The following is a 24,709-nucleotide window of genomic DNA, read 5'->3' on the forward strand; positions in this document are numbered from 1 at the left end:
TTCTAAGTTCTAGGGGACTTATGACCTAAGATGTTGAGTCCCATAGTGCTCAGAGCCATTTGAACCATTTTTTTTTTGATGACTTCAGAAGTTAAGTCTCATAGTGCTCAGAGCCATTAGAACCATTTTTGAATCCTTGCACAGGTTACCGTTAACAGCATAGCACAAACTGTTGCCTATGGATTAGTGCTGTGATTACAAAGCACAGACTGCTGATGAATGGCGCCACATTGTGTTCAGTTATGAATCGCAGTTATGCACTGCTGTGGATTACCATCGGCTGCGATCATGGCGGCGGCCTTGAGAGAGGTTTTGGAGGGGCACAGCGGCGTTACTCCTGGATTCATTATGTGGGGAGCCATACGGGGTGACTGTTGCCTCTCAAGGGACAATACCGTAGTGTCATTTTTGAACATAACAGTGATGGTATCACGTTGCACTTATCTCTATGAACTGTTTCGTGTTGCTGTGGTACTCCCATGACAATCAAGAACCCCAGATATGTCACTGACAGAACATGTGTGGGACCAGCTTGGCTGTCAACTCCGTCCCAGCTGAAGTAACCACGATATCTAGGACTAGTTACAACAATTGGGGACCATATTTCCTCAGGAAAGGGTACAAATGTATGACATCATTCCCAACCGCATCAGTGCAAGCAACCAGGCCAGAGTGGGGTGCAACATCTTTCTGAGGAATGGGCTCATCCTGGCACGTTCTTTGTAAAATGTAAGTCTGCAGGCTTTCGTGGCCATTGTCACTTAAGTTAAAATCTTCTGGGGTGTTAGGTCGTGTCATATTTCCTCTAAAATAATCGACGTTTCGACCCCTCTGCTTGTATCTTCTTCAGGATCTTCCGGTGTCCACTATTGCTAGAACACTGTCAGACACCAGTGTCGCGATCTCTTACAAAGGGAATTTTCCCCGCGTTTGTGCTGGAGAAGTGGGAGTATTGCTTAAGATTCTTGTGGATACTGTTGGTGGGCCATCGTCATGGGCTAATATTCCCGAGCTGATGCAGAAGAAGGCACTCTATTGGCTATACTCTTGTATGACGAGAAACCGCCTTCTCACTCTGTTACGTTACCATTCGTTTCTGGGGTCACTGACCGCATTGGCAGAATTCTAAAAAAATGGAATCCAGACATATTTCTTTAGTCAAAACAAAATAAAAGATTTTTTTCCGACGTAAAACGGATGCACCTGATTGCCTCCACAACGCAGGCGTCTATCGAGTAACATGTGGCTGTGGCAAAGTGTATACAGGTGAAACGGGAAGAACAGTTAAAGAACGCATTAAAGAACACGAACGGCACACGCGGCTAAAACAAAATGTAAAATCGGAAATAGCGGAACATCGATTTTAATAACGTACGTGTGCTGGCTAAAGAAACAAATATTTATAGAAGAAAGGTCCCAGAAGCGGTTGAAATTTCTGAGAACACGTGTTAATTCAATAGAGAGGACGCTTACAGGCTCCCCGCCATCAAGGAAGTTAATATGCGGGCGTGGTGTGCGAACAACATAAACAACGCGCTGCATGTCACCTCGGCGGAAAATAGTATTTTGGGTAAACATTCCGCCTCTCTTGCTCCGTCCGTTTCGCATCTAGCCAATGATGACGGCTAACCAATAGCAGTAGGAGGAATTTCAACCAATAACCCTTCTCCAGCGTAAGTGTATAATAGTACCTTTCTATCTAATGACGATGGGCCACCAATAGTATCCTCAAGAGTTTAGCCAATAAGGCCTCTTCTTTTGCATCGGCGCGGGAATATTAGCCTATGACAATGACCCACCAATGGCAGCCACAAAGATTTTAACTAGTACTCCAACTTCTCCAGGACTAACGCGGGAAACTACCCTTTATAAGAGAACGCGACACTGGTCTCTGACAGTGTTCTAACAATAGTGGACACCGGAAGATCCTGAAGAAAATTCCAGCAGAGGGGTCGAAACGTCGATTACGTTAGAGGAAATATGACTTGGCCTTACACCCCAGAAGAATTTAACTTTACTTTCCTTGTAGCTTTGAAGTCACTGCAATAATACCCTCTCAACCTGGGAAGTTTCATTTCATTTCCTCCCCCCCCCCCCCCCCCCTTCGGGGAGCTTCACTTTTTTGTCAAGCAGAGAATATGTACATTTATATTCCTCACGGCACTGAGAAACTTTTGGTTGAGTGCACATCTAATTGCATCAGGTGCTAAGAGTTTCTTCCGTAACATTATTGACGTACGGATGGATGGATGGAGGAACAGTAGCTTACATGTGCCTGTGGAAGGTATTATTGGTCTGGTTTTGGCGTTACGGTCATTACGAACGCATAATATTAGGACCTTAACGACATTCGTATCATGTATCTTCAAAATACCTTCCAGACATTTTTAAGTAGTTTATTGCCAAAAATTAGTTATCTTTCTTCGAATATGCCCATTAAGTCTAAATACCCAGGTACGTTGACGGACGTCATCGTTCTGTTGCAAGACACTACCCGCCCACATGCTGCCAAGCTTTTTTCGATTACGATGCAAAAGTTTCGCTGGGAATATCCTCCACACAGTCCCGATCTCTCTCCATGCGAGCCGCGCGGGATTAGCCGAGCGGTCTTAAGCCGCTGCAATCATGGACTGTGCGGCTGGTCCCGGTGGAGGTTCGAGTCCTCCCTCGTGCATGGGTGTGTGTGTTTCTCCTTAGGATAATTTTGATTAAGTAGTGTGTAAGCTTACGGACTGATGACCTTAGCAGTTGAGTCCCATAAGATCTGACACACATTTGAACATTTTCTCCATGCGATTTCCATGTTTTTGATACCACGAAAAAAACCGTTCGTCGCCGTCGATTTGATTCGGACGAAGACGTGCACGCCTCGGTACAAGCATCGTTCTATAGGCAATTGCAAACAATCTTCCACCAAGGTGTTGATCGTCTTGCCTCACAGTTGGATAAATGTATTGACAGTTGTAGTGATTAGTTTTGAAGTAGTAAACAGTTAACTTACTTTTTTTCTACATAGCTCATTTTCATTTGACTGTTCCTTATAAATTGATGAGACACACTACCGTTCTACTACAAATGGTTCAAATGGCTCTGAGCACTATGGGACTCGACATCTCAGGTCATAAGTCCCCTAGAACTTAGAACTACTTAAACCTAACTAACCTAAGGACATCACACACACCCATGCCCGAGGCAGGATTCGAACCTGCGACCGTAGCAGTCCCGCGGTTCCGGACGTTCTACTACACTATTGGTGGAAATAGTAACATCCGTATAACACCTAGGAGTAACCTTCCAGACCGATCTAAAGTAGAATGAGTAAACAAGGCAATGTAATTCATCCACGAAATAAATAGTTTACAAAACACACATTGTGCCGATTTTTTTAGTATTGCTCATTAGCAAAGGACCCTCATTGGCTTGGGTTAATAGAAGAGACAGAAAAGATTCCAAGAAAAGTGAATAAGAGTGAACATTCCGTCGGCGCGAAACGGTAAACGTAATCCAGCTACAGTCGCTGCAGAAGAGGCATTGCGTATCAGGGGAGGCTTACTATTGAACTTTCGAGAGCGTACGTTCTAGGCGACATTTTGCTTCTTCCGTGATCACAACGAGGAAATTCCAGAACTTAGAAATAAAAATGGAGGTTTACTGACAATAGAGTGGTTTGCGGAAAATGTGTTCAGCTGTAGATATAGGATGTTCGTGGCAGATGCCGTTGTCTGTAAGAATATAGAAACGCCAGAAGATAGTAGCAAACTGCTGAGGATTGGTGATTTGTATATAGACTGTTTGTAAATAAATGTAACTTACTGCAAATATATAGCAGAAGAAATTCCGTGCTGTGCGTTTACACTATTAGAGAAAACCGTTGTTGTTGTGGTCTTCAGTCCAGAGACTGGTTTGATGCAGCTCTCCATGCAATTCTACCCCGTGCAAGCTTCTTCATCTGCCAGTACCTACTGTAACCTACATCCTTCTCAATCTGTTTAGTGTGTTCATCTCTTGGTCTCCCTCTACGATTTTTACCCTCCGTGCTGCCCTCCAATACTAAATTGGTGATCCCTTGATGCCTCCCTTCTTCTAGTCAAGTTGTGCCACAAGTTTCTCTTCTCCCCAATTCTATTCAATACCTCGTCATTAGTTATGTGATCTACCCATCTAATCTTCAGCATTCTTCTGTAGCACCACATTCCGAAAGCTTCTATTCTCTTTTTGTCTAAACTATTTATCGTCCACGTTTCACTTCCATACATGGCTACACTCCATGCAAATACTTTCAGAAAAGACTTACTCCATACAAATACTTTCAGAAAAGATTTCCTGACTCTTAAATCTATACTTGATATTAACAAATTTCTCTTCTCCAGAAACGCTTTCCTTGCCATTGCCAGTCTACATTTTATATCCTCTCCACTTCGACCATCATCAGTTATTTTGCTCCCCAAATAGCAAAACTCATTTACTACTTTAAGCGTCTCATTTCCTAATCTAATTCCCGCAGCATCACCCGACTTAATTCAACTACATTCCATCATCCTCGTTTTGCTTTTGTTGATGTTCATCTTATATCCTCCTTTCAACACACTGTCCATTCCGTTCAGCTGCTCTTCCAGGTCCTTTGCTGTTCCTGACAGAATTACAATGTCATGTGCGAACCTCAAAGTTTTTATTTCTTCTCCATGGATTTTAATTCCTACTCCGAATTTGTCTTTTGTTTCCTTTACTGCTTGCCAATATACAGATTGAATAACATCGGGGATAGGCTACAACAACCCTGTCTCACTCCCTTCCCAACCACTGCTTCCCTTTCATGCCCCTCGGCACTTGTAACTGCCATCTGCTTTCTGTACAAATTGTAATAGCCTTTCGCTCCCTGTGTTTTACCCCTGCAAACTTCAGAATTTGAAAGAGAGTATTCCAATCAACATTGTCAAAAGCTTTTTCTAAGTCTAAAAATGCTAGAAACGTAGGTTTGCCTTTCCTTAATCTTTCTTCTAAGATAATTCGTAGGGTCAGTATTGCCTCTCGTGTTCCAACAGTTCTACGGAATCCAAACTGATCTTTCCCAAGGTCGGCTTCTATCAGTTTTTCCATTCGTCTGTAATGAATTCGTGTTGGTATTTTGAAAACCGTAACTATCATAAAACACCGCTAAGTAATCATCAGGAGCGACTTAAAGTAGTCTGTCTGCACGGTGTTGTTCGCCATGGCGGGAACTGGTAGCTCTACACTGTGGTGAAAAAGGTCATAGCATAGCAATATGCAAACGACGGTAGTATCGCATACACAAGGTATAAAAGTCAGTGTGAAGCCATCATTTGTACTCAGGTGACTGATGTGAAAAAGTTCCCAACTTGATTATGGCTGCACGACGGGAATTAAAAGACTCTGAATGCGGAATGATAGTAGGAGCTAGACGCAAAGGACATTTCATTTCGGAAATCGTAAAGGAATTCAGTATTCCGAGATCTGCCGAGTAAAGAGTGTGCAGAGAATACGAAATTTCAGGCATTACCCTCACCACGGACAACACAGCGGCCGGCGTTCTTCTCTTACGACCGAGAGCAGCTACTTTGCATAGAGTTGTCAGTGCTAACAGACAAGGAAGACTGCGTGAAATAACCGCCGCCCGGGGTGGCCGAGCGGTTCTAGGCGCTACAGTCTGGAACTGCGCGACCGCTACGGTCGCAGGTTCGAATCCTGCCTCGGGCATGGATGTGTGTGATGTCCTTAGGTTTGTTAGGTTTAAGTAGTTCTAAGTTCTAGAGGACTGATGACCTCCGAAGTTAAGTCCCATAGTGCCCAGAGCCATTTGAACCATTTTTTGAAATAACCGCAGAAATCAATGTAGGACGTACGGCCATTGTATCAGTTGGAACAGTGCTGTGAAATTTGGTGTTAATGGGCTCTGGCAGCAGCGACTGACGCGAATGCCTTTGCTAGCAGCACGATATCGCCTGCAGCGCTTCTCCTGGGCTCGTGACCACATCAGTTGGTGAGAGCGGATGGTAGGGTTCCAGTGTGTGCAGACACCACGAAGCCGTGGACCTAGTTTATCAACAAAGCTGGTGGTGGCTCCATAATGGTGTGGGCAATGTTTACATGGAATCGAATGCGTTCCCTGGTCGAACTAATCATTGACTGGAAATGGTTGTGTTCGGCTACTCGGAGACCATTTGCAGTCATTCATGGGCTTCATGTTCCCAAAGAACGACGCCATATCACCGGACCACAATTGTTCGTTATTTCGTTTGGAGAACACCCTGTACATTTCCAGAGAATGACGTGGCCACCCAGATGGCGTGACATGCGCCCCACCGAACATTTATGGGACATAACCGACAAGTCAGTTCGTGCACAACATCCTCGCCGGCAATACTTTCGCTGTTTTGGACTGCTACGGAGATAGCATGGCTCAGTATTGCTGCAGGGAACTTCGAACGACTTGTTGGATCTATGCCACGTCGAGCTGCAGCAATACGCTGAGCAAAGGAGGTCCGACATGCTATTGAGAGGTATTCAGTGACTTTTGTCACCTCAGTGTTGAATGATCCCAATTTCTCTTAATCCTCGTTTAAGCCTTCCATTCTCTCTACAACTGTACTTAGACTTTCTCCACCATTTTTGATTGCTGGTACTTTCATTCCCTTCTTAAGCCTGTCTGCGTAGTATTGTTCTCTCTAATGTTAGTTTGCATCTGTGTCTTAATGCGCTATTAACAATGCAATGTGGCCGATCGGTTCTAGGCGCTACAGTCTGGAACCGTGCGACAGCTACGGTCGCAGGTTCGAATACTACCTCGCGCATGGATGTGTGTGATGTCCTCAGGTTAGTTAGGTTTAATAGTTCTAAGTTCTAGAGGATTGATGACCTCAGGTTAGTTAGGTTTAATAGTTCTAAGTTCTAGAGGATTGATGACCTCAGAAGTTAAGTCCCATCGCGCCCAGAGCCATTTGAACTATTTTTGAACAATGCACTCTGGTAGGTGATGTCCGGCTGGAAGGTTTTTGCTGGACTAGGAAAGCTGCGAATCAAGTATATGTGAATGGTAGTTTAATTCGGTGACGCAACAGTCGTGCATGCAGGTATTAGGAAGGGTTGGGCGTGATGATGATGGTGATGATGGGGCGGGGGAGGGGAGGGGGGGAGTGAGTGAGTGAGTGTTGGGAGATGCTGTCCTCGATTCTCAGCGATCAGTGATTATTGCTGCATGTGCTCAACTATTAATTTGTCAGTACTGACCAAACTGGTGGGATGAATTTTACTGTGTATTGTACCACATCAAAGAGATTCAGTTTGGCACTCACCTTTGGCAGTGGCTTGGCCTGCGTCTCTACGTGTACACCAGTGATCTCTATGATGTTAGGCAGGTGCGGACGAGGGTACTCCATAGAGAAATGGCTGTTGACGATAAGGAGGCTGAAGTTGCGATCCGTCTCATACACCGATGGAAGGTCAGGACCGAAGTATTGTCTCATGATGGCGTCCTGCTCTGGAAATGTTTCCCAGAACCACAGGTAATAACATCTCAGGTAGAAAAACACATTGTACATCCGTTCCCAGAAGGTCATGTGGTCCGAGAATCCCAGCCAGACGTCGGGTGCGTACGCTGGGTTCATGGGATTCCCCATGGCGTAATACAGAGGCGAAAAGGCTGCCAGCGTCACCATCCCGACGAGAGGTGGGGAGCCGACCCTGTGGGCCAGCCCGTAGTAGCTCTGGTACAAAATCCGCTCCATAATCATCACGTCGAATGTGTGGTTCCTCCTAGAAAAAGTTGTCTATTTTTAGTTGCCAAAATTTCTGAAAGAAACAGGCATGCATCCATTCACCACAACTATGATGCACATTTATCATTGTTCTAAGTATGTACATCATTAAACTGGATATTTGGTCTATAGACTTCTGGTTACCCACAATTAATATCACTCATTTGTAAAATTATCATTTTTTGTGGTTTTGTTTGTCATAGTTGCTACCGTATACTCCTTGTCTATCAACTTAGAAAATCAAATCTCAGCTCTAATTGTTAGGGTCAGTTTTGCGCTAAGTTTCCAATTTGTCCTGTGGCTAAATTTAAGACTGTTATTTAAGATGAACATTAGGGAGCCGATAAAGAAGGTTGATGAGCAATTTGTGTATGAGGAATAAGTGGAAATTCTGAAGTGATACCCCTTCTGTGCCTCTCTGAATAACTTGTAACCACAAGGATGGAGAACTTAAATATCAGGGATTACAGACTAGCATCATTGTCATGGAGAGTTAACATGGGAAACGGAGTAGTTGCAGCATATGTAAAAGTTGGACACAAAGTCAAAAATACTGATACAAGCAGTTTCTGTGGAGATCAGAATCTAAAAGCATATGCTTGTGACTTGTTATTGTAGAATACTTCTCTTGTGATTGTAACAATCTACAGATAATCTCTAAAAGATTTTCATCTATTTATGCGAAATCTGGATGCATTATTGAGCTATCTGTCAGACAAGAAGGAACATTTGGTAGTTTGTGGAAATACAGTATCAGTGTAGATTTCTTAAAAGCATCTGACAGGAAAAATGAACTAGCATTATTGTTTCGTTCATTAAGCCACTCCATCATGGTCTGATGCAGCAACATGGATTCAATGCTCCGAAAATAGAAATCGGTCTTCGTTGCAAGTGTTTTATTAATAATGATGCATCTTGTGCAATTAGCTCATCTTGAGATTATCTGCACTTAGAAATAACAAACTTGTTACATAATAGTTTATTTGCGAAACTGTCAAGCAACTATCAGTGGGATAGCTAAGCTAAAGGTGGAAAGTGATTCACAGTGGAGATTGCACAAGCTGAAATCTTTAAGCTAAAAGCATAATACTACAACAGTAATAAGAAATTAAATCTGCATGAGTGCAGGATTAGGAACGAAAAAGAATATCAGCAAATCATAATTTATCCATCACATAAGAAGATTATTATTACTAATTACAAACAATCGGAAGATGCACTAACTACACAAAGCATGTCATTATTAACAAAACACCTGCAACAGAGACTACTTTCTATTTTTTGAATTATTTGGCTCTTTAAATCTAATTTCAGAGGTAAATTTCCCAAGTACAGAAAGACATGCAAATATGAAATTCAATATATTTCATAGCAAATTTTTGTCTATATTCGAAAGTAGCTTTCCCAAAATATCGAGAAAGTCCATTAAGAAAACAACCCATGGATAACTAAAGGCATTGAAATCTCATGTAAGACAAAAAGGAAAATTTATTTACAAACCAGAATGGGGCAAGGTCTGATGTTGCTTGCATTCTATAAGACGTACTGTAATATTTTAAGGAACGTTCTCAAATGTTGAGAAATGTGGACATCTGGGCAGGACAACCAGTCAGCGTGCAGGATATCACAACAGTTAAACAAATTTGCAATGCTGTGATTCATAATTCATAAGTTACAAGTATTTGTAACAATCACTTTATAAGTATAGCAGAAAAAAGTATAACATGAGTCATTTGAAGAAGCAATAGAATATATTAAAAATGTCATTTCACAAATTTTTAAGTATCTGGAAGTAGCCCTAGTGACCTTCACTGATATTAATAGAATTATAAAACTTCTTTTTTTAAGAAAAAAACAAATCTCATATTCTGTTGATGGAATTTCAGAAAGAGTTCTGAGTTCTGACTTAATAAGTATAGCCTTAGTAATATACACAATGCATCACTGGTACAGGGAATTTTTTCAGACGATTGAAACATGCAACTGTTAAAGCACTTTATGAGAAAGGTGACAGGAAAGACTTAACTCTAGTTGGTATTACATGCAAATGATTTGAATCATGCTTAATAGTAAGCAAGAATTCATGCTGGATAATACAAACAATATTGAAAGAAGAGAAAATTTTAGTGGTTGGGACAAATCACACAGAGAAACCCACAAGGTTCAATTTTGTATCAACTTCTGTTCCTTATATAAGTTAATAGCCTTCCAGTTAAGATTCATCAAGCAGAGGTGATACTCTTTAGAGGTACTAACAGTTTTATAACAGTGGTCTGCATTTCAAAACTTCTTTTTTATGTTCATGGATTCTTTAGATGATGTTATATATGTAGTGTATGCTGAATTAAAAAAATAACTGAATTTCCTCAGTCATGCCACATTTCTTCTCTGCCTCAATAGTTAGTCATTGGCTTATTAGGTACATAAGCAATTCAAGTCTTTGAAATTTAAGGTTATTATCTCTTAGAAAGAAAATACTGATTGCACAAAAGCGAACTGCAAGATAATAAGTGGCGTTCACCTATGGTCGTCATGCTGGTATATCTTCAAGGAGATGGACATTTTAACTACATCATACAATACATATATTCGCTACTGAAATTATTCATAATTAATCCATCACATTTTGTGTTGCCTATACCTCCAATACTAGAGGAAAAGTGACCTCTATTTCACATTATTAAGTTATCAGGTGATCATGAAGCAGTTCAGTTTGCAGCAACAAAAAATTTTGATAATTTGTCCCATAACATAACATTTCTGACAGGTAGCAAAGCAGTCTCCATAGACGAATTTGTAAAAAATTAGTTTTTAACGGTTTTCCATGATTAGAACTAAAAAATTATAAGTTGATCCATGTAACAGTAATCACACATAGATATCCTGTAAATTGACTCGTTCCACATCATTTCGGTAGAAGAACCGTTCAAACGTTTTATGGGACTTGTAACTAACTAACTGAGTAGTTGCCTTGCCTCTGTAACGAGATTGTTTCTTAATTGGTTGCTTTTTATGTTTTGAAAGATTTACTTTTGCTTCGATGCATCAACATTCTAGAATACACTGACCAGTTGGCGTTTCCAGAGTTATTTAATTACATTATCGAACAGTTTATCACCAGTTTACTTTACAATGTATGCTTTGTTCGTGTACCATACCCCACACAGAGAACACAAGAAGCATGTGGCAGTCTGACCGACTGTAAGGCAAGTTAAACTCTTAGCTACAAAACGAACGAGTGGGAGAAGAAAGAGAGCTAAGACATTAACGGTCCATCGATGACAAGGTCATAAGTGAAGGAGTACAAGCGTGAGTTGGGGAAGAACAGGAAAATAAATCTCTGACATGTCCATTTAAGGAAAGTATCCCAGCGCTTTTGGGAAACCATAGAAAATTCAAACATGGATACTTGTACAGGATTGGAACCACTGTCCTCCCGAATGCCTAATCACTGATTAACTGTGTATTGAGGTTGTTCTGTATGTACAGCGTATCCGTATGACTATGGCCCTGAGCTATTCGTGTATTTATCTTGGTACAGTAAAACGTCTCTCGGAAGTGGAACACAACAAGCAGCGCCGCAGAAAGGCTAAATTAAAATTCGTAAACTAAAAATGACATTGTAAAATGTGTACACCGCCTCATGCAGTGCTAACGCAATCAACACAGGATTTCGCACATGGGAATCATTCTGGATGCTAATGTTCTACTAATGATTTTTCTGAAACAATGTTACAGCAGTAAGTGATTTTAGAATTTTTTTTCACGATCGTGAACAGTACTGACTTTATACGAATATGACCAGTTTTAGAAACACATGCAAGATTGTTGTTGTGGTTGTCCTCAGTCCTCAACTGGTTTGATGCAGGTCTGCATGCTACTCTGTTCTGTTCTGAATCTGCTTACTGTATTCATCTCCTGGCCTCCCTCTACGATTTTTAACCCCAACCCCAACCCACACACGAATCTCTAATACTAAACAGGTGACCCATGTGTGTTTCAGATTAACCTACCCAAAAGACTTGTATTCTTTCAAAAAATGTATATTTAGAGGAGGAGAACTAACTTCCCTAGCTGTGAGCAATCTATGACATACCTTTTAACCAAATTTGGGTACAACAGTTTTACAGCAGTCCGTTAACTACGCACAAATATTCAAAACAGCGGATTTACCTTGGATTACGAGCTAATACACAGCTAATGTAAAGGATTTTGTGACAGACCCTTTGGGAAACCTGGCCCCCATATGTGCAATTCTTGTATTACGAGGGTCGTTCCAAAAGTAATGCCTCCTGTTTTTAATCATGGAAACTACATAAGATACATAAATCACAACAGCACAGCTAAGTAGAGCAATATTTCAGTTACAGACCGTTATTTTCCCACATAGTCACCACCATTCGTTTTGCACTTTGACCAACGATGAACCAGGATCTGCATGCCGAGCTTATAAAACTCGGAAACAGCTGAGGCTAACCACTTCCTTACAGTTTTGACAACAGCATCCGAGCCTTTAAAATGTTCGCCACATAGTCCATCTTTCAGGAGCACAAGGAAATGGATGTCTGAAGGCGCTAAATCTGGACTGTATGTGGATGTGCTAAGACAGTCCAGCTGAATTTTGCAGTGAGTTGCGTGGTAGCAAAACTGGTGTGAAGCCTGGCGTTATGATGTTGCAGATGAAAGTTAGTCTTCCTCTGTGGCCTTACCCTGGAAATTCAGGCTTTCAGCTTACTCAGTGTCGTCTTGTAGCATACTGAATTGGCAGCTTCTCCATATCCTAGTACACCCAAAGAACCACACTCTGGTTATCCCAGAAGACTGAGCACATCACTTTGCCTGCGGACGGTTGTATCTTGAATTTATTCTTTGACAGAGAATTCGCCTGTCGCCATTGCATGAGCTGTCTTTTGGATTCCGGCTCGTAGTGGTGATACCACGTCTCATCTCCAGTGACAATGCTATTCCGAAAATTGTCACCTTCAGCTCCATAGGAATAAACACCATCAGGATGTTGAACAGGACAAAATAAGAAAGCATTTTCTTTCGTTCATATGTACACAATGTTTTCGGACAGGTCGAACAGTTTACATTCCAAAATTGTTCCAGGATGGTGTTCTGGGATCTTGGTCCATCTGTTATAAAACCAACTTCATTTGGACACACCTACGATAAAAGGTAGCCACATTATGCATAGGATTACGATGAAGTGCAGAACGTATAAGGTGTTTAAAGGGGCGTTTCTGCACGAATTTTCTGAGAAAGAAAAATATGAAGTTGTCAGACTAGGCATTTTAATGATGGAGCCGTACGCGGGTTCGCAGTTTCGAAATATGAAGCAGTGCTTTAAAGAAATAGTGAGGAGCAACCAGTTTTTGGTCACATCGTTTGAGGCGAAGAAACGCATACTTTGTACAGATCTTCCAGAGCAAACTGCCTAACCGAATTCAAAAAGACATTACATTAACCAGTCATCGTATGGTCGATGCAGACGCATTCTTGCACTTCCTCGATTAACTTGTCTACAAAAATGAAGTCATGGGACCAGTGCACTTTGTACAAACGTATTACGAAACGTGACAACGTGTGGAACCGAAAGCGAAGTGGTGAGAGAGGCATCGACCCCATAAACATGGGAACCGGTGAAACAGTAACAATCAGTGTAATCCGTGGACGAATCCATATTCTGCAGATGATAGGCGAAATCTCAGAGGATGTGATGTTCAAAGAGGAGACTGTGCGGAAATCAGCGAAATACGCAGCGCAGATCCGGGAAGGAATCCGTGAGGGAATGAAGAGAAGAGCAACATGAGGCAAGATTAGCCGACGGTCGAGAACCCGACTTCACCATTAGACGAAATGTAACCCCCAGAGGATTCCTTGTAAATAAATGTGGAAAGTGTAATTTTAGGAATCAAGTAGCTGGAGGACCTTCAAACACTAAATAATTGGAATGTGGACATGTATGTGGATCGCTCGTTGTTGAAAGGCACCAAGTCCACATTCTTGACAAATTCGTTTTAGCGTTGTTGAAAGGAAGAATGCTCTAGCAGCGCTTGTGCCATTACCACAGCCGTCACGTCAGTTATTCCGTGTTGGAAGGAAGTTCGTCCTGCAGCTAGTGCGCTTCAACATGGAATATCTATCAACGCCAACCAACCTATCCAGAGAGCGCCGTTGTGTTTCCGATGTCAAGATTGGCATGCTTCTTTCTTTTGTTTACATGGATATTGAGTGTTGTCGCTGACGATATATACTATGTGGCTGTTGTGCTGTGCGTATTATTAATCTTACCCTTGTTGTTTTCATAAACGTATTTTCATCACGAACAACGGAGTTACGGCAGGAATGAAACGTCAACGGAAAGAAAAAAAAATATGCCAGGAATAAAGCAAAGAGATCGAGGGTACTTCATATACACTCCTGGAAATTGAAATAAGAACACCGTGAGTTCATTGTCCCAGGAAGGGGAAACTTTATTGACACATTCCTGGGGTCAGATACATCACATGATCACACTGACAGAACCACAGGCACATAGACACAGGCAACAGAGCATGCACAATGTCGGCACTAGTACAGTGTATATCCACCTTTCGCAGCAATGCAGGCTGCTATTCTCCCATGGAGACGATCGTAGAGATGCTGGATGTAGTCCTGTGGAACGGCTTGCCATGCCATTTCCACCTGGCGCCTCAGTTGGACCAGCGTTCGTGCTGGACGTGCAGATCGCGTGAGACGACGCTTCATCCAGTCCCAAACATGCTCAATGGGGGACAGATCCGGAGATCTTGCTGGCCAGGGTAGTTGACTTAGACCTTCTAGAGCACGTTGGGTGGCACGGGATACATGCGGACGTGCATTGTCCTGTTGGAACAGCAAGTTCCCTTGCCGGTCTAGGAATGGTAGAACGATGGGTTCGATGACGGTTTGGATGTACTGTGCACTATTCAGTGTCCCCTCGACGGTCACCAGTGGTGTACGGCCATTGTAGGAGATGGCTCCCCACACCATGATGCCGGGTGTTGGCCCTGTGTGCCTCGGTCGTATGCAGTCCTGATTGTGGCGCTCACCTGCACGGCGCCAAATACGCATACGACCATCATTGGCACCAAGGCAGAAGCGACTCTCATCGCTGAAGACGACACGTCTCCATTCGTCCCTCCATTCACGCCTGTCGCGACACCACTGGAGGCGGGCTGCACGATGTTGGGGCGTGAGCGGAAGACTGCCTAACGGTGTGCGGGACCGTAGCCCAGCTTCATGGAGACGGTTGCGAATGGTCCTCGCCGATACCCCAGGAGCCAACAGTGTCCCTAATTTGCTGGGAAGTGGCGGTGCGGTCCCCTACGGCACTGCGTAGGATCCTACGGTCTTGGCGTGCATCCGTGCGTCGCTGCGGTCCGGTCCCAGGTCGACGGGCACGTGCACCTTCCGCCGACCACTGGCGACAACATCGATGTACTGTGGAGACCTCACGCCCCACGTGTTGAGCAATTCGGCGGTACGTCCACCCGGCCTCCCGCATGCCCACTATACGCCCTCGCTCAAAGTCCGTCAACTGCACATACGGTTCACGTCCACGCTGTCGCGGCATGCTACCAGTGTTAAAGACTGCGATGGAGCTCCGTATGCCACGGCAAACTGGCTGACACTGACGGCGGCGGTGCACTAATGCTGCGCAGCTAGCGCCATTCGACGGCCAACACCGCGGTTCCTGGTGTGTCCGCTGTGCCGTGCGTGTGATCATTGCTTGTACAGCCCTCTCGCAGTGTCCGGAGCAAGTATGGTGGGTCTGACACACCGGTGTCAATGTGTTCTTTTTTCCATTTCCAGGAGTGTACAAGCTATGCAGGAAAGGCAGCTCCTAAGAAAAGCATTGGATCTCTCTGCAGGTATGACAGAAAATATCATTTTCACCTAAATATTAGCTGTTTAACCATCTCACTTCTGTAAAAAGGATTCGAATGGTTATTGATTATCTCCAACAAAGATTTTTCCTAGGTAACTTGCGTGTTTGTTTCGGGTGCAATCGTCACTGCTTCAATATACTGCAAGAAGAATCGAGGTATTTGGTGCTTTTACGAATATGAAATCAAAAATGAACAGCATGTCCACCTACAGAGATGATCCCATTGAACGGCGAAGATCTAGGGCTGTTAAACAAAACGGGGAACGATCAAAAGTGGAACGTGAATCTGCGTATTTCGTAATTAGACATCGGGAGCGTCTGTATGTCTGTAGGAATGGATTCATTAGTTCACACAGAGTAACACAGAAGCGTGTATTCGGAACTGCTAAACTGTTGTCGAAAGGCGAAAGCCCAGTGGACAAGAGAGGATTCAGTAAGAAGATGCATGCTGTATCACGTGAAATCTGCACTGAAATTCGGGACCATAATCGCAGGTTTCCTATCAAAACATCTCATTACGGGGGTAAAGGAGTAAAGTACTTGGATGCAAGGTAGAAACTTAAAAAATGGATGGTTTATTTTATGAAGAACATGCTGATCTTGAAGTTAAAATATACATTTTATGTTGATTATTTCAATACGAACTTTGGCTAAAGATTCGGTAGACCCCAAATAGATGTGTGCAGTATCTGCACTTATCGCGCAAAATGTTAAATTAGCACTAGCAAGTGAGCTAAGTATTCACAAGCGTAGAAGTCGCAAATTATATTCCTCTATGAAATCATCCTCAGAATCCTGTAGCCAAATAACACAGTCTGTGTTACCTTTGACTACATGCAAAATTTACCTATACCTCATATACCTGATCAGAAAATATTCTACCAAAGGCAGTTATGGGTACATATATTTACTAAACGAGTACACAACCTCCAAGACAATAGTTTCTGTATGTCCAGCTTTTCAGAGACATTTGCGGAACTTGGTTGTTCGATACAGAATGTCAAATCAAACATCTTTCAGCCGTCTAGTTTCCAAACTTATTTTATTTTGCTATCAGTTTCGGCGATTTACTACGCCATCTTCAATCAGCACATGATGGCTGATGTGATCGCTATAGCAAGCAGAAATCTACTAATACCAATATTGCTGACCCCTGTTTTGACCAGAAACGAGGTAGAATCTTCCAACACAGCGGTCAGGGGCCTGATGATGGCGTAGTAAATCGCCGAAACTGGAGCCAAGTAAAATAAGTTTGCAAACTAGGCGGCTTAAAGGTGTTTGATTTGACACGCTCCAAGACAATAGTTCCAAAGTACACTGGTATCGAGAGGGGCAGACCAAGTAAGGGGCCAATGAGGTGTGTACATTCATACTGGACTAGCCCACCGAACAGATTAAACCAGGCACGAAAAAACTTCACTTGTACTCGGATGCGTGTCCGGTCGAAAATAGGAATGATTCATTTATTCGTTTCTGTATGGGTTTGGTCGAAGATAAACGATTCGAGGAAATTATTCACCGTTTCCCTATTAGAGCTCATTCCTCCCTCCTTGCGATAAGGTTTTGGTGTTTTCAAAAAAATTGTGCTGTGACAAAATCTACACCCCAAAAGAACATTGTACAATCACTACTAATGCAAAAGAGATGTTACAATAAAATGGGGGAAGGAAATGACATCACTGATGTGGATGCGTGGTGGCCTAAGCATTATAGGTGAACAACTCTAAGTGATCAGTCAAGAGGGAAGGACGTTCCTAGCAGCGCGAAGGTGCTGTTTGCTGCTGTGTCGTTCTCCGAGTTCCAGTATTCTGCAGATCATCCTGGCAGAGTGGTTGCTCTTCTCTTCATTGGCAGCATAGTCCATCAAACATTCCATTTTTCTCAGCCTGAACCAAGCAATGGTACTCTTACGAACCAGTTGAGAAGGCCAATGAGGAAGGATGAATTGCAATCAAATCAGCGAAACAGGACGATCTCAAGAAGGTTCATCTTTACGTCACGACGTCTGAGGCGAGCAAAGCATTCTTTGATGAATTACTAGAAGGGCTGTGCCAATGAAAATCCATTACCTGCCGTTTCTAATAGTGTGACTTGTTTTAATAAGTGTTTTGTTGTTCAATATCTGTGACTGTAGTGCAGTAGTGTCAGTGTATAAACATACCGCATAAGAAAATAATAAACAGTTCTGTGTGTTGTATGAAGAAAATAATATGCATATATATGCATACATAAATATAGAAATAAAGGGAATAAAGCACTAACGTGAATTTCATTGCACGCTTACATGTCCTGTTCGTTCCATGTTGAGAGGAGATAGGTCTAGTTACGTATTTTGTCAGTAATTTATGGAACAATCCTATTTTGGTTTTATATAACGGCGTGTGTTTGTGCACTTTAAACGTACAAACAAATACATCTCATATTACGTTACAAGAGCGGAAAAACATTTTTCTGTTTATTTCAAAACTTTAAAAATTGGTCTATCAACAACGAGTGATTCATGTTTACGGAGAAGAGAAATGTCTGTTTTAGTTGAACAATGGGGCGCCATAAAATAATCCTAGAACGCAATGAGAAGGAGCGAGTTATTAACGACAGCGTAGTAGTATTGAAAACGAGAAGAGGTCAAGCAAGAGCAAATTTATACATAATATTTTTACGTGTACTGTGGGCCGTACAGGGTGAGAAGAATTATTGATGATAATGTTGTAGAGTTTAGGACCTTGAGGAGTCACAAATCGAAAGGCCTGTAACACATTTCACATTTCTGGGTATCCGTTGATTAGATAACAATCACTTCATAATCATGGATGAGTGAATGAGGAATAATAAAGGAGATGTACAGTACGGTGGACGAGTTTCCGGTGATGTTTAAGTCACAGAGGCAGTATTGACAGATTACAATAGTGATTGCATTGGAAAAGACTTCTGATAAATTTGCCTTATAAGAATATTTTGCTCGTTACAGTTGACTGTTGATGCCACCAGAGAGAGGCCCAATCTTTATTTTACACTTCATTTCCTTCCAAATTAAACGGAATTATACATGCATTGATATTTCGTTCAGCCATGATAAGCAAGCAAGGGCTTGAGCCTTCAGCACAATAATTACTTCAGTGAAAATCACATCTCATGTCGTACAATTTCAAAGTAATGAGATTCTTTCCATTATTTAGTAGATTGTTTCTTTAAGTTCTAGAAGGTATGTGTGCCTCGAGAACTACGGTCCATGCAGTTATACAATGTCCTGTGGAAATGCTGTGTTACCAGTTTCTTTATAGCGGAATGTTCTAACATTATTATATGTCGCACAAACAATTTCAAAGTAATAAGATCCCTCTTATTATTTCAATAGACTGTTTTCAAGTTGCAGAATATGTGTGTGCCTCGAGAAGTTCGGTCCCTGCAACTATACAGTGTCCCGTGGAAATGCTGTGTTATCAGTTTCTTTAGTGAAATGTTTTGAATTGTAAACGGGATCCAGTCAAAGTACGTGCTTTCCCTTCAAAGTGGAACTTAGGAAACGTTTATGGAACCAGATGCCAGATACACTGGTAGGTAGTTTTCTCATTAAACAGTAGTAAGTCAATTCAGATTATAAATTACATCCGTTTCGGTTACTATGTGTGTCTGTACCGAGTTACACATGATGGGCAGTCAGGTGGCATCATTATATTATTATATGTTGTTCCACTATTCACATATAAAAGTGGCGATCTTTCATCTGGGTAACCTTACGTGAAACTCTTATGCCCACTAGTTTAAACTTTCCATCACACAGGCACCATACAAAGTCATTGATTTTCTGTATGTGCACCTAGAAAACTACTTTTTTTCGGAAAAGCACGTTGATAAACAATGGTTCTAGTTCTACCAATAATTCAGATGGCCAAATTCTTGTCAGTAATTTGGCATTGCATGAAAATGGTATTCAAAATGACATGGTGTTGCAAAAAGGTGTGAAATTACAGTTACTATATTTATCGTCTCTGTTATTATGTACTGCTCCACTAAATCACACCACAAAGTTAATAATTTCTGTACATTGGTCCCGACAATTCTACTGATAATTTCCATTATAGTATAAGCACATATCAGCTGCCATTCAGTGCAAATTGAAAAATCTCCAGGTTACAATTTTGCAGTTTCTAATATTTCGAACTCTGAAGTGAGTGAACTATCTGCCCGGGATTGAACAGCGTATGCGCTAGCGTACCAAAATCTGTGAGTGGTTCTTGTCGGCTGAAAGCTGCACCTGGCTTTGTTTTCAAATTTGACAGATGGTAGACATGGGTTTGGCTGCTTTAGTGAACATTTCCACTCTAATAATTTATTTTGGCAGATCAGTGTTTACTTACAGGGTGACAATTATTGAACTATATGAATGAAAACGTAAATTAGTTACAATCTACGGCGTGCACACACTTTATTCAACATGTAAACGTCACTACAGATATTTGGATTTAGGTTATGACATGTTCAATGCGCTTGCCATCCTTGGCGATGATATGGCGCAGACGAATAGCGAAATTCTACATGACTTGCTGAAGTGTCGGAACATCGATGCTGTCGATGACCTCCTGAATAGCTGCTTTCAGCTCAGCAATAGTTTTGGTGCTATTGCTGTACACCTTGCCTTCAGCATATTCCCACAAAAAGGAGTCGCGTGTGTTCAGATACGGAGAATAAGGCGGCCAATCGAGGCTCATGCCACTGGCCTCTGGGTACCCCAGAGCCAGAATGCGGTCCCCAAAGTGCTCCTCCAGGACATAACACACTTTCTTCCTCGATGGGGTCGAGATCCGTCTTACATGAACTTACGATGATGGGGATGAAATCATCTTCCAAATCCTACGCGTACTGTTCACTAGTCACTGTGCCATCGAGGAATATCGCACCGATCATTCTGTGACTGGACACTGCACACCACACAGTCACCTGTTGAGGGTGAAGAGATTTCTCAATCGCGAAACGCGAATCCTCAGTCCCCCAAATGCGCCAATTTTGCTTATTGACGAACCCATCCAAATGAAAGTGGCTTCGTCGCTAAACGAAACCATACATGATCGTACTAACTCCCATCATGTTCCGCGCCCAACCGTGCAGTTTGAACGTCCTAACGCAAACTGTTCAGAAGTTATGACCATTTTATTTCATACAGTTCAATAACTGTCACCCTATATAAGTTAATTCATTTGTGGATTCATGAAACCATATGATCCTTCAGCACTTGCGCTACATGTTTGTGGATAACTAAACTTACCGTAAGCCAACAATGTTACCGTAATTTTATGCTTCTGTGTTTCCATAAGTGACGATCTGTTTTGATTTTTTGAGTGAGATTACAGAACCATTACGCGAATGTGATTCCATGGCTTTTAAGTGGGATGGTGAATTAATTTAGATTTTTAGAGCTGTTACATGTGGCATTACATCAGATTTGACTAACATAACCAATTACCATCATTTCAAATAACACCAACTGTACAGCTGGTCAGTTCTACTATTAAATTAGGTGGAGCATCCAAGTTTGGTTACGGCTCACCTATTTAGACAAAATGGATGAAAAACTCACTTGAGGAAATCTTGCACTGCAGGTTCATTAAGTTGCCAAGGAATCACAGTTCTTGAAGCAGATCGAATAAACGAAATACTCTCTGCAGGTGACTGCGATGCCATTTTCACGAAATCCAACTCACCGATGATTTTGTATGCAACGGATAAGTCAATTTCCGTCAGGTTTTCGTGAGAAATCTGTAACACAAATAAGTGGTGTTAGTTCTTGTTTTTCACACTACGTTTTATTACAAAATATAAGTACAAATGAAGAGGTAATACCACAAATAATTTAAGTCAGAAGTGATGGGTGATACAGGAGTACCGAAGAAGATACTAGCTGCTAGTCCCAGAGGAGAAAGGAGAGCGCAGAATATCGAATACATGGAGGATGATGGTATCATACTGAGGGTGAGATACAGAAACTGGAAAGGAGCAACACACAGTCGAGACACTTGGCGGAAAATCATTAAAGAGGCGAAGGTCCACAACGAACTGCATTTGCAACGGAAGAAGAAGAGTAGGTGAAAGTAAGGTCGGAAATATTTTCTAGCCCAGAGGGAGTTCAGCATACTGAAAGTGAGTAGAACCGACCGCAGGAAAATCTTTGGCGTCGTAAGACAGTGCTGAACCTGTTTCCTCAGTTCAGTTTCTATTTAACGGATACCACTGAGGACACGTACGTTTTGAACGTCTTCCACGTTGCAGTAACTTGACTGACGACGTTGCCACAAGGTTTAAAAACGACCACCACAACATCCGAAGGCACCCCGAAACAGGAGTTCGAAGACCGTCAACGTTTGGAGGCCAAAGTCAACGTGATCAACCGCGACAGCTCTTATATGGGCGTCAGAGTATCGGAACTTGATATCATTAGCATGGCGCCGCACAACGTCGGCACACAGCTCTTCTTTCGCCAGCTTTATGTACACAGTAGTACTGAGAGTCAAAGAACGATATTCCGAGAACATCTTGCGTCGGGAGACGCATTTCGTCTTGTATAAACATTCTACGTCATACGCCTCTGGTCTTTCAGGACCCAGAGGAAAAGTTAATTTAATCGTGACTTGTCGGTACGGAAACACCATGATGGTCGATCAGCGGAAGTAAACAGACGCTCGCTCGTTCGTAAGCACCACAACAGGCAGTACGCAAAAAGATAGTGCTCACCTCACCACTGCCGAAGGCAGGCTGAATCACTTTGCTACTGTCTCCTCGCCTGTTAGCGACCATACAGTAGTATTGTACGCATGCCTAAAATTTTCAAACTCAGATTTCTCGAAAACGGTTCAGAGCTGTTTCTTCCTCATTTCGTAATTTCAACTCTTAGCCATGCTTCATACACCCTGTCAACATGAAATTAATCGGCGAGGGCAAGTACATACGGTCCCCTTGCCTGCACAAGCAGTGAAATTGGTTTCAAAAGATGTGTGTAATACTACGACATCATGTGAAAATATGATAAACAACGCGTACATTAAACACCATCGGTGTTCCGTACTATCTGTGCACCATTCGAATCTACCCAGCTGATGATAGATAAAATAGACATCAAACAGTAAAAATACTACTGCAATAGATTCAGTAAGACAGGTTTTATTTTACCTTATTTCAGAGCGTATAAATGTGTTTTTAATAGACTTAAATATAATAACGAACCAGATTAATATAATAATGTTATAATATTACAAGTGGCCAGTCGTGAGTCTCTACTTAATTTGCCGGTTAAATGCCTGATTCTGTCTGGACTTGCTAGAAATCAGAACGCTACCCATGTGTTTAGATATGTAATATAAAAGTTTCAGCTAACGGATAATACAGAGAGGCCTCGTAAATGAGCCATGGGGGCCTTGCTCAAGTTACAAGGGTTGCATAATATTGAAATAGATACGAGTCGAGAGTTGCCCAGTTTATTGTCTTTCATGAGCACACAAACGAGAAAAGAACTATGAGAGATAATTGCGTATGAGAAAGAAACAAAACCGTAGATAAGCATGGGAAACAACTGCTTTAATCATACATTACTCACTCGTGAGTACGCCGCAGGGAACTGATAAAGGAAAATGGAAATTATAATGTCTAAGAATTTCGATCAAATTTGCACTCAATGGTGGTGCAGAAACAATTACAGATATCATGTTATTTCAAGGAGGTGTTAATCAGACATACAAGAAGTTAACGGAAAACACTTTACACTGTATGAACAATCTTTTGCCACACGCTAGACAGAGAAAAGAAAAAAAGGAGCTGAGTAAGCACATAGCGCTATAAAACCCCGTAAGAGTAAATAACGTCTACTCAAACCTTTGTCCTATGCAACTCCTATCTACATCGATCATCTTAAAAGGAGTGCTTATGCAATGAACCGCCAAAGAAATTGGTATAGGCATGCGTATTCAAATACAGAGATACGTAAATATCAGAATACGGCGCTGTGGTCGGCAACGCCTATAAAAGACAACAAGTGTCTGGCGCAGTTGTTAGATAGGTTACTGCTGCTACAATGACAGGTTACCAAGATTTAAGTGAGTTTGAAAGTGATGTTATAGACTACGCACGACCTATGGGACACAATATCTCCGAGGTAGCGGTGAAGTGGGGACTTTCCTGTACGACCATTTCAGGAGTGCACTGTGAATATCAGGAATCAGGTAAAACATCAAATATCTGACATCGCTGCGGCAGGAGAAAGATCTTACAAGACCGGGACCAACGACGACTGAAGAGAATCTTTCGAAGTGACAGTAGTGCAACCCTTCCAAAAAGTGCTGCAGATTTCAATGCTGAGCCATCAACAAGTGTCAGCGCGCGAACTATTCAACGAAACATCATCGATATGGGCTTTCGGTGCCAAAGGCCCACTCGTGTGCTCTTGGTGACTGCACGAAACAAAGCTTTACGCCCCTCCTGGGTCCGTCAACACCGACATTGGACTGTTGATGACTAGAAACATGTTGCTAGTCGGACGAGTCTCGTTTCAAATTGTATCGACCGGACGGACGTGTATGGGTATGGAGACAACCTCATGAATCCATGTGCCCTCCATGTCAGCAGAGGACTGTTCGATCTGATGGAGGCTCTGTAATGGTGTGAGGCGTGTGCAGTTGGAGTGATATGGGACCCCTGATACCTCTAGATATGAATGTGACAGGTGACACGTACGTAAGCATCCTGTCTCATCACATGCATCCATTCATGTGCATCGTGCATTCCGACAAACTTTGGCAATTCCAGCAGGACAATGCGACACCCCACACGTCCAGAATTGCAAAAGAGCTTAGACACTTCCGCTGGCCCCCAAACCCCACAGACATGAACATTATTGAGCATATCCGGGATGCCTTGCAACGTGCTGTGCAGAAGAGATCTCGACTCCCTCGTACTCTTACGAATTGATGGATAGGCCTGCAAGATTCACAGTGTCAGGTCCCGGGTTCGATTCCCGGCGGGGTCAGGGATTTTCACCTGC

General features: G+C 42.3%; 1 protein-coding gene across 1 annotated transcript in view; it reads right to left on the reverse strand.

The window, feature by feature from the left end:
* Nucleotides 1-24,709, reverse strand: part of LOC126161531 (UDP-glucosyltransferase 2-like) — a 95,562-nt gene that overhangs the window by 40,646 nt on the left and 30,207 nt on the right. The window contains exons 3-4 of the mRNA XM_049917451.1: nt 21,260-21,438; nt 7,311-7,770 (exon numbers count right to left, since the gene is read on the reverse strand). Coding sequence (XP_049773408.1) covers nt 7,311-7,770; nt 21,260-21,438 — 639 coding nt within the window. The remainder of the gene's footprint in view (nt 1-7,310; nt 7,771-21,259; nt 21,439-24,709) is intronic.

The sequence above is a fragment of the Schistocerca cancellata genome, chromosome 2, assembly GCF_023864275.1.
Source record: "Schistocerca cancellata isolate TAMUIC-IGC-003103 chromosome 2, iqSchCanc2.1, whole genome shotgun sequence".
Taxonomy (NCBI): domain Eukaryota; kingdom Metazoa; phylum Arthropoda; class Insecta; order Orthoptera; family Acrididae; genus Schistocerca; species Schistocerca cancellata.